At 40.2% G+C, this 11211-nt stretch overlaps 1 protein-coding gene across 1 annotated transcript; it reads right to left on the bottom strand.

Annotated features, from left to right (window-relative positions):
- Nucleotides 1–4527: 4527 nt before the first annotated feature.
- On the bottom strand, nucleotides 4528–7188 carry LOC123060275 (zinc finger protein 511). Its single transcript, XM_044482890.1, has 4 exons — nucleotides 6873–7188; nucleotides 6356–6420; nucleotides 5498–5696; nucleotides 4528–5177 (listed from the first exon to the last, which is right to left on the bottom strand). The coding sequence occupies exons 1-4, from the start codon at nucleotides 7041–7043 to the stop codon at nucleotides 4665–4667; spliced, it is 948 nt and encodes a 315-aa protein (XP_044338825.1). The 5' UTR covers nucleotides 7044–7188; the 3' UTR covers nucleotides 4528–4664.
- Between the last annotated feature and the right edge of the window lie 4023 nt (nucleotides 7189–11211).

Genomic DNA, 11211 nt, shown 5'->3' with positions numbered 1-11211 from the left:
GAGATTTCGAGAATGTCAAGAGAAGTTGGTTGTTATCCTGATATCTCCATTGCTTATCACATCTTTATTTACTATACCTGTGACTATTGTATAGGCCGGAAGAAGTTTTTTGAAGTTAAAATTATTGAGGAACTATCTGAGGTCACCAATGAGGCAATGACCCAAGAAAGGATATATGGTTTGGCAACATAATGGAATCGAGAAGAAAATATTGGATGATATTGGCAACGACCCCATCATAAGTGATTTTGCATCAAAGAATGTTATAATTATTATTAAAGGTAATATTTATAAAGTACTTGATATGCATACTAGTATTGGATGCACTTAAGTGCTTGATAATACATGTACCTATATTCAATGTTATTGTTAAAATGTCTATATTAAGGGCCCCGACTTTTACTCTCGCCCCGGGCCCCCAAAATCTCAGGACCGGCCCTGACCTTGTTCCATCTTTTTGGGGCCGCTATCGTCTCCTCTTTGTGAGCACGACAAAAATCCTAACAAAACCAAAAGAAACATCTAAAAATAGAGTCCTCCCGCTGGCAAGGGTAAGGATCCACCGCGCCCCCATGGCCCTAGAGACGAAGTGGACCGGCAACGGTGCCTACGGGAGACAAAGGAACCCTAACTTTTTTAGGGGAAGCAGCGGCGGTTGTGTGTGCGATGGGCAGCACTATGTCTTGCTTACATCGAGACCTAGCAGGCTCATGTGTCAAGGGAGTGCCAGATGGGCTAGCTGGCCTGGACGTGTGGGGGGCCACGATCTCGTTTCTGTGGTTATTTTATATATTCTGTTTTTCTTTCATTTATACTTTCAAATATTTTAAATAAATGTAAAACAAAAATTACTTTACATAAACGCTTGAGAAATTATTAACCAAGCATTTGAAAATTATTAAATACATACAGAGAAAAAAGTTTTTATGTATACAAAAAATGTATTCAAAAACCAATGTGTGTGAAGAAGTTGATCATGTCTTTAAAAGATGTTAATCAAGCTTTGAAAGAAATATTTAGAAAGTATTTGAAAAATATTAGTCAAGCATTGGAAAAAGGTTAAATATTGATAGGAAAAATGTTGACCATATATCAAAAAATGTTTAAAATGTACTTGAATTTTTTTAATCAAGCATTTGATTTTTTTGTCAATATGTATGTAAAAACTGTTGAACATGTATTCAAAACAAGTTCATCGTGTATTGTATTAAAAAATTGCTAAGCTTGTATTTGAAACATCTTAATAAAGTATTTGAAAATATTTCACTGTATATAGATTTTTTTGACAATGTATTCAAAAAAAATTAATATTGCATTTGAGAGAAAAAAGTGAAACAAGCATATGAAAAATGTTAAATGTGTATGGAAAAAATATGGACCGTGCCATAAAAAATTGTCAGTCTTGTATATGAATTTTTTTAATCAAGTATTTAAAAATGTTTAAAAAGTGTATAGGAAAAATATTAATCATGTATTCTGAAAATGTTAATCTTGCATGTAGAAAATTTTAATTAAGCATTTGTAAAATATTAAAAATGTGTATAAAAAGTGGTGACCATGTATTTAAAAGTCATGAAAGAACAAAGAAAAAGAATAAAACCGATCAAACCCAGAAAGAAAGAAAAGAAAAGAAAATAAAGAAACTGAAAAGAAAGAAATGCAAAACAGCCCGTGAAGCCAACAAAAAACATAGAAAAAAGTAGACGAATAAAGAAGCCTCTAGAACATTCGGAAAAAGGGTTTCTTCTATATGATTTCTTTCAGGTATACTTTTTTTGTTTCTTGTAATTTTTTATGTTTCCTTTTTTAATTCATTTATCCTCTTGTTTTCCTGTTTATTTTCATAAATGCAAAATTCTTGGTAGTTTAAACATTTTGTTCATGTTTTTCAACATTTGTTCTTTTCTCAAAAATATTCCACATTTGCAGAAAAAATTCGAAAATTCAAAGTTTGTTCACATTTTTAATTAATGTTCAGAAATTAAAAAATCACGAATCAAGTTTTTTCCAGATGAAAGAAATATCCATGTTTCAAAAATTCTTCCATTTTTCAAAAAATGCTTGTATTTTTCATAAAATATTCCTAAATTTGAGAAAATATTCGTGTTGTCAAATTTTATTCGCGGTTTCAGAAAATGTTTCCGTTTCAAAAATATTTCATAGATCCTAAAAATTGTCCACTCTTTCATGTTTTCAATAAAGTTACAGTTTCAAATTTTGTTCAAAATTTTGAAAACTTTCCTGTTTCTGAAAATTGTTTACAAAATGGAATTTTTTTGTGTTTTCAATTTTTTTTGAGTTTTTATAAAAAAATCAAACATTTGAAAATGTTCGCATTTCAAAAATATATTTACTTTTTCAATAGAATATGACGTCTGAATTGTGAAAAATGTGTAATTCTATCATGGTGTTCGATCCCTTATACCCGTGCGACTTTTTCATATTTTTTCTTCTTCGGTTGTTAGCCACAGTTACTAATAGAAAGCAGCATCCCATACTAATGTTCCTTTGAATGTTCATTCTGGAATTAAATGTCACAAACAAGAGTCATACTTCAGACTTTGAACTGATTGAATCAGGAGTTGTAATCTGCAACTTTAGAGATAGGGGACGGTTTGTGTGCTGCTGGGCCGGCCCAGTCGGGAGAGCTGATGTGCGGCGCACATTTGTTGGATGCAGTGCACATCATATGAGGGGCCCCCTCTCTTCTTTTACCCCTAGCACGCTATTCCTCTGCCTCGCAGTTCGTCCCATGGGTTACAGGCCAAGACAGTAGCTCATGTGCTACACTCGTCTGCTTGACGTGGTGCGCGTCATATAGAAGGTCCTTTCTTTTTTCATGTAGCACGCTATTGCTCCGACTCCCAATTGGTCCCATGGACTACAACCAAAGAAAATATCATTTGGCCGTTAGCAATTCACGTAGGCCAAGACTTCTAAGCCATGGGAATGAAGGTTGGACATTAGCAGGATGATATGTATCACAATACCCTTCGATCGCCCACTGTCGTAGGAAAATGGGCGGCCCATTAGGAAGCGCTCTCTCGCTTCGCTTCAAGGTTCCACGGTCATTTCGGAACTTTCCATTCTGTTTTTTCTTTCATCGACTTTTTCGGTTTTCTTTCTGTGTTTTTTCTTTGGTTTTTCTTCAGTTTCTTTTTTGAAATTTTTTATTTTCCTTTTTTATTCTTGAACATTTTTTATTTTCGAACATTTTTATAAAATTTGTGAAAAACTGTTTTGTACTTTAGTGATCTAAACGCTCTTATATTTCTTTAGAGAGGGAGTATTTCTGAACATCCTTTTCAAATTCATAAATACTTTCGAATCCATGAACATTTTTTAATCCATAATTTCTTTTGAATTCCTGATTGGCTTTCAAATTGACAAACCTTTTTGGAATTTGTGAAAAATTTGTCAATTCATTGTCTTATTTTTTTAATTCACAAACATTTTTTAATCATAATTTTTTTTGAATTCCTCATCTTTTTTTTCAAATTGACAAACATTTTTTGAATGTGTGAACATTTTTTGAACTCATTGTCTTATTTTTTGAATACACAAGCATTTTTTAACTTCATGAATTATTTTGATCCATGGGCATTTATGGAAGTCACAAAAAATTTCAAATTCATGAACGTTGTTCAAATTAGTGAACCATTTTTTATTCGTGAATATTTTTTTTGAATCAATAAACATTCTTTAATTTCGTGAACAATGTTCAAATTCAAGAATACTTTTTGGAATTTGTGAATATTTTGTAAATTCATGAACATTTTTTTGAATTCGAAAATTCAAATATGTGATTTTTTAAATTAAAGAACATTTTTTGATCTGTGATTGTTTTAAAATTTGTGAATAGTTTTTCATGCACATAAACGTTTCTGATTTCACAAACATTTTCTAAACTAATAAACATTTTCCAAATCTAAAATCCAGTTTTCAAATTTGTGAAAAATTAGACTTGTGAATATTGTTTAAAATCTATGAACATTTTTCAAATTTGTGCTGATTTTTTTTGAATTCATGGACTTTACTGAGATCGTGTACATTTTTGGATTTTTTATGCAATGGAATAAAAGAAAAAGGGAAACACCCACAAATCCTACCTACGCTACAGGACGTAGCGATCGGAGCTAATTTGTAGCGAGCGCGAGAAGGCCCACCTCCCACATCAGCGCAGGTCTCCAGGGGAACGGCGACAGGTCGCTTTGGTAGGCAGATCTTCCAGCACGGCTTTCATTCAAACAGTCTCATGCATGCGACCTGGTGTCCTGGCCAGCCTCCCGCACGCGACCAACGTTGACGCCACGCACAACATCTTCTCCACGAGCACCTCCGGCAAGCTCCGGCTCGATTTTCCATCACTCCATCGGCGCCGCATCATGGAGCTCGTGCTCCAGCACTTCGCGCTCGTCGACCATGGCCTCTATCACGTCGGCACAACTGAAGGATTGCCGGATTTTTGGGATAGATTAGAGATGTTCTAACACCATAAAAAACAATCACATCCATAAACAAAGCTTATAGCAGGCAGAAGACCAAACAGGCAACCCAACAAAAAACATCGATCATATTGATCATGATACAAATATAGTGCAAACTTCAAACGTCCAAGTACAAGGGAAATCCGTATTAGAGATTGATAATCCATTGAAGAATTGTCAATTTGCTTCTGGCTGAGAGACCTGCTTGTTCTGCCTAATAGATCTTGGGACAAAAGTAAGACCACGAGCACGGCGATGGCCAAAGGTTATGCTCGAAGGCACCGAATCTGCAGTGCTCAGCCTTGATACAGCCGAGGACAGTTCATCAATCTTCTGTTCGACCTCCATGTCGCTCTCCTTGGCCTCCTTCTCATGATGCTCATTGTCTTTCGACTCCTTGTGACCATGTTCATTTTCTTTCGGCTCCTTATGATCACGTTGCTTCGGCCGATATCTCGGTTTCGATTGCCTTGGATTCTTCCCATCAACGTCCATGACAGTATCCCTTGTCTCTTCTCCCTTATAAGCAGTTTGCCTTCGATGATGATACTTCTGACGATGCCGCTGGGAAGGTTGTGCTCTTTTGAAGAATTCAAATGAGTTGGGAAATTGATGCTTATCAACAAGATGCTGCTGCCGACTTTTGTACGTCTTCAACTTCTCCCCACAACCCTCCACCAAACATTCGTACTGTTTCAGAAGAAGAAAAATGCACACCTCAGCATACATATGGTTCTCCAAGTTAGTTCGGTAAATTTGCATGTGTCAAACCCTAATTATTTGTTTATATGAAATAAATCAAATAATCTATAAAAGCTCCATTAGCTGAATAGGATAGTAACTATGTGAATGCTGACTGTTGCTGCAGTTGATAACTACTGTATAAAATATCTTCAGATAATCATAAAAAGGACACTACTGGGAATATTGAGATTGTGTACAAATCGGCTATTGTGCAATTTAAGTAATAAATATATTGAGAAATGCATTGTTATGATGGATTACATTACCATCGGAAAACCACGAGCGACTTTTGCTTGGAAGAAGGAATCATGCGCCTCAGAAATATGAATACTCAGCAACCTTGATGTTGGGTACACTCTTGAACATACAGAGCATGAAGCAGTATGCCGTGTGCTGTAGTGGTCTTCAAAGTCCTCCAAGCAATCTAGATGAGCACCGCAACCAGCAATTGGACAACACACCATGCTGCAGGAGTTTTTAGACAAATGACTGAGTCAACGGAACAATGGGACAGGACCAAACAATATGCTGTAGTTCATAACATGCAGAGGGAAAATTTCGCTGCAGTACAGCATGTATTAGCAGGTGCCAGGACAAAATACTCACGCATCGTTGTATAAAGTCCACATCACAGATTAGTATAGAAGAGTTCAGTTTTTAAACATCCGACTGTCATTTGCTCAAACAATTATACCTATTGCGCGCAATGTATTTATGTGTCTGATGATGCAAATACATATGTACACTCCATTTCAATTTATGTGTCATAGTCATAATCAAGACAAGGTAATACTGAGTGTTTGTTTAACTATGTTGCTCTGTGGCCACTCTACATCTATCAATGCGTATGTGATCACACATACCTGTCAGATCAGTATTGTGGATACTACACGTATAGGAATGGAAACAAAATCTACTGCTTTCACTATGATCCACTAATCATAGGTCCCTGTTCCGTCATATGCCTTGTGTTCAGGTAGCATTCAGATCGAGTTCAAATGAATACGAAACCATGTAGATACTTGATACTTAACATACTGTGGCAAACAAGAAGAAGCACAATCTAGTACCAATCACTGGTGAACAACAAAATGATATGCAAAGATCATCAACTGCCTCAGTACCTCACGCTCGCCACATCCATCTTCTCAAGTTGGTACCGGTCATCATCCGAGAGATCCAGGGCAACCTACACATGGGCATACACATGCCAAACCACTTAAGTATTAGAGCGATGTACAACATAGGAATGAAACAATACTAATTGAAGGAAACATAGGAACAGAATGAAATCCACAATTCAGTTGATATAAGCTACTCTAAGTTCCTTGTGAGTCCACGGTCAGGGCCCCCAGTTTCTGCAAGATTAACCTGCAAAACTCACGATCCTGCGTAGTGCAGACCACTGAATTCAGAGGCAGCATCAAACAATTTGATGCTCTAGGTACACCACTAAGCAAGATTTCAAAGGAATGAAAATGCCATGGTTTATTCCTTCAAGGGCAAGGCACCAATATTCAGCTAAAATTGGTTTGATTTGGGGATCTGTCGAATCCAGAAGATCTTCCGCTAGACGCTCATGAACAATCAATAAAATCATTGGGTAAAATCGGCTTGACGGGAGGGGCATGGGGGACGTACGTGTTTGGCGAGTAGCTCGCGCTCCATGTCGCCGGCGGCGAAGAAGGGGTCGTCGGGGGTCAACCGCCGCCGCGACACCTCCCAGAACCCTAGCCACGGCCCCGCATCTTTGGGCGCCTCGGCCTCCGACGGCGCGGAGGCCTCCATGGCCTCAGCAGGATTCTGCTGCATCCTGCCCTAATAGAGCCGCCGATCAGCCAGCTCCGGTAGCCGTGCCGTCCTGGGCCGCGCCTCCGTCCTCCTCCTCCCGGAGAGACAGCTTGCGAGAGAGGTGGGGAATCTCTGATTCGAAACCGGGAGGACTGTCGGATTCCGCGACCCAGGTGCTGCGCTTATGGATTGGTAGGGCCGTGTCCAGCAATTTTGGGGGCCAGGCCGGAGCGCAAAATGGAGCCCAGGAATTTGAATTAGTTTTTCTTTTTTGCAGGGAGAGAATTTGAAATAGTTCGTATGGATAAAATATATGATACGCCGCGCGTCGCTGAGAGAATTGCCTGCAATAGCTTTTTTTTAAATAGAGAGTTGTATTAATTAAGTAGAGAAAACATAGTTCGTACAATCGTGCAAGGTCTCGCTCAACATGCAGGTTGGCACTGTGTCTTGCATAACCCCACCACGCAACTCTCTACGCCCCAACTGGGCAAGACTATGAGCTAACATATTTTCCTTCCTATCTACTTTGCAAACTCTAACTTCTCTGTTCCCTTTCATGGTTTGAAACTCCTTTGCAATTGTTCCAACCTCCGATCTATCAATAGACGAGAGGATGATCGCCTTTGTCACCGATCTGCAATCCGTCTCGATGATTAAGGGTAGATCCGTCTCTGACATTGCCTTTCATAGTCCTTCTAGGCAAGCCATGGCTTCCGCGCAGTCCGCTCCATTGCACCGCGGTATATAATCCCAAGCTGAGAAGATAATTCTTCCATCATGATCTCGAATCATAGCTCCCCAGGCTCCACTCCTACTTTCCTCCAAAAAACTTCCATCAACATTGACCTCAGCCCATCCGAGCTCTGGCTTTTTCCATCATTTTTCCGTTGTATTATCATGTTGTTGCACAGATGACAATTTAACCATCGGACTTTTTCCTTTTCGATCTATCTTAGAAGTTCCGTTCGCAATCAAGCGGAGGTTTACAAGGTAGTTTTGCAGAAAACGAGCAGAGTGGGAAATTTTCCCTTACCTTTTGCGAAGATCGCGTCATTTCTATGGTGCCAAACACGCCACCAAAATAGCATAAATTTTTGTTTCATATCTTCACTCACCTTATCTAGCAGGATTAGGACCCAATCCCTTCTAGTATATTCTATTTCATGCTCAGGGGGCAGGTTCCATACCTCCTTGAGTTCGTGCCATAGGGCCCTTGCAAATGTGCATCGATGTGCCATATGGAAGCATGTTTCATCATCGGTTCCACATACATTAAAAATCGGGGTGAGGCCTGGGATGCGACAAAATCTATTAGTTTGAACCGCCAGTGACTCTGTTGCTAATCTTCATGTAAAAATACGTACTTTTTGGGGTACATTTGTCTTCCTAATATTATTCCAAATACTGCGATCCCCTTGGGTATTGTGGCTGGACCCAATCACCACAGAATCCCTTTCGTCCATGGCTAACCAGTATGCGCTACGAACACTAAAAATTTCTTTTTTTTCGGGCTGCCAAGCAATATAATCCTCTTCATCATAATTTGATAGTCGGATACTTAAAATATCATTTGCGTCTTCGGGTGTAAATATACGCATGATATCATCTTCCTTCCAAGCATGACTCTCCTAGTCGATGAGGTCTGCTACCCAACGAGTTCGGGAGCTTGTTGGATTTATGTTTATTTTCATGTTTCCTCTCGATATCCAATTGTCTCTCCAAATGCACACACTATTTCCGTTGCAAATGCGCCAAATACATTCTTTTTAAGGAGTTCCAAACCATGCATGATGCCCTACCAGCCCGGCAATGCATTATGAATAAACGCCGTGTCTAGCAGTTCAGCCCATGGTAGTATTTTGCCTTAAGTACTCTCGCGCACAAGCTGTCAGGATGTGCAATAAGTCGCCAGGCTTGCCTAGCGAGGAGAGCCTGGTTAAAAACTTTAAGATCTTTGAATCCCATACCTCCTTGGCTTTTACGTTTTGTAAGTTTCTCCCAACTCAACCGATGAATACGTCGACGATCTTATCATCTCCCCACCAAAAGTCTCTGGTCATGTGCATGAGCTCCACACAAAGGTTGCCGAGAACTTGAAAATGCTCATTGCAAAAGTGGGGATCACTTGGGTCACTGATTTAATTAGTGTCTCCTTGGCTCCACTGGAAGAATATTTTTCTGTCCAATCATTCATTCTTTTCCTCGCTTTATCTTTTGTGTGCTTGAATTTCCCTTTTACCATACATCCTTCTGGAACCGACAAACCCAGGTATTTATCTTTAAAAGTCACCGTCACTACATTCAAGATATTTATTACATCATGTCCATCTTCTTGTGAGCATTTGTTTCCAAGGAGCGGGGAGCATTTAGATGGACTTATTAGCTGTCCAGTGGCTCTCTCATAGTTGTCTAGAATGTTCTTTACCTTATTGGTCTGATCGTTGTTTGCTTTAAAAAATAACAGGTTGTCATCCGCGAATAAAAGGTGTGAAATACCAGGGCTTTGTCTACAAATTTTCAGCTCCTGTAATTCACCTGTTTCCACCTTACTCTGTATTAGCCGTGAGGGCTTGGCATATAGTTTGACCACTACTTTCTCAGATTTTGGATGTATCTAGTGTCAGGATTGTTGTGTGGTTGCTATGGATGCTATGTACTATGATGCAACCGATGTTGTATATCATTAGTTTGTTACAGACTTGGTTATTCCTATGAGTGCTATATTCATATTGTGTTATAGTACATGCCTTCAAATTTGTACATGGATTCATACTAAGTGCCAATGTTTTGGCAAAACATTAATTGATTTCCGTTTCATCAAATTCTGGCAGTTAATATGTCCAATATTAAACAAAGGTCATGCCAACTTTTCCGCTGATTTTTAACTTTAAATATGTGCATGGTTTAGAGCACTCTTTCATTGGACATGGCGGGGAACGGGAGGTACTGTGGTGTTTTCCAGAGGCCTTGGGGCAACTGGTCATCCCAAATCCAAAACCCCAACACAGGCAAGAAGCAATGGTTCCGCATGTTCAACATTGCCGAGTTCTCCAACAAGGATGATGATGTTGGGGAACGCGGTATTTCAAAATTTTCCTACGATCACACAAGATCTATCTAGGAGATGCATAGCAACAAGACGGGAGAGCGTGTCCACGTACCCTCGTAGACCGAAAGCGGAAGCATTTAGTAATGCGGTTGATGTAGTCGAACGTCTTCACGATCCAACCAATCTAAGTACCGAACATACGACACCTCCGTGTTCAGCACACGTTCGGTGATGACGTCCCTCAAGCTCTTGATCCAGTTGGGGACGAGGGAGAGTTCCGTCAGCATGATGACGTGGTGACGGTGATGATGAAGTTACCGGCGTAGGGCTTCACCTAAGCACTACGACAATATGACCGAGGTGTTAAACTGTTGAGGGGGCACCGCACACGACTAAGAGATTGTCTGTTGTGCTATTGGGGTGCCCCCTGGCCACGTATATAAAGGAGAGAGGGAGAGAGGAGGCCGGCGAGGAGGGGCGCGCCAGGGGGGAGTCCAAGTAGGATTCGCCCCCCCTTTTCCTTTCTTCCACATGAGGGAAAGGAAGGAGGGGAGAAGGAGAAGGAAGGAGGGGGGCGCGCCCCCACCCCTTGTCCAATTCGGTTTGGGCAGGGGGGAGGCGCACACCACCTCGTGGCCCTTCTTCCCTCTCTCCACTAAAGCCCACTAAGGCCCATTAACTTCCCTAGGGGGTTCCGGTAACCTCCCTGTACTCCGGAAAAATGCTCGAAGTACTCGGAACCATTCCGATGTCCAAATGCAACCTTCCAATATATTAATCTTTACCTCTCGACCATTTTGAGACTCCTCATCACGTCCGTGATCTCATCCGGGACTCCAAACAAACTTTGGTCATCAAATCACATAACTCATAATAAAATAGTCATCGAACGTTAAGCGTGCGGACCCTACGGGTTCGAGAACTATGTAGACATGACCGAGACACATCTCCGGTCAATAACCAATAGGGGAACCTGGATGCTCATATTGGCTCCTACATATTCTACGAAGATCTTTATTGGTCAAACCGCATAACAACATACGTTATTCCCTTTGTCATCAGTATGTTACTTGCCCGAGATTCGATCGTCGGTATCCTCATACGTAGTTCAATCTCGTTACCGACAAGTCTCTTTAC

The sequence above is a fragment of the Triticum aestivum genome, chromosome 3A (assembly GCF_018294505.1).
Source record: "Triticum aestivum cultivar Chinese Spring chromosome 3A, IWGSC CS RefSeq v2.1, whole genome shotgun sequence".
Taxonomy (NCBI): domain Eukaryota; kingdom Viridiplantae; phylum Streptophyta; class Magnoliopsida; order Poales; family Poaceae; genus Triticum; species Triticum aestivum.
Note: the sequence above shows the minus strand (reverse complement) of the source record. Positions and strands in the feature narration are given on the sequence as shown.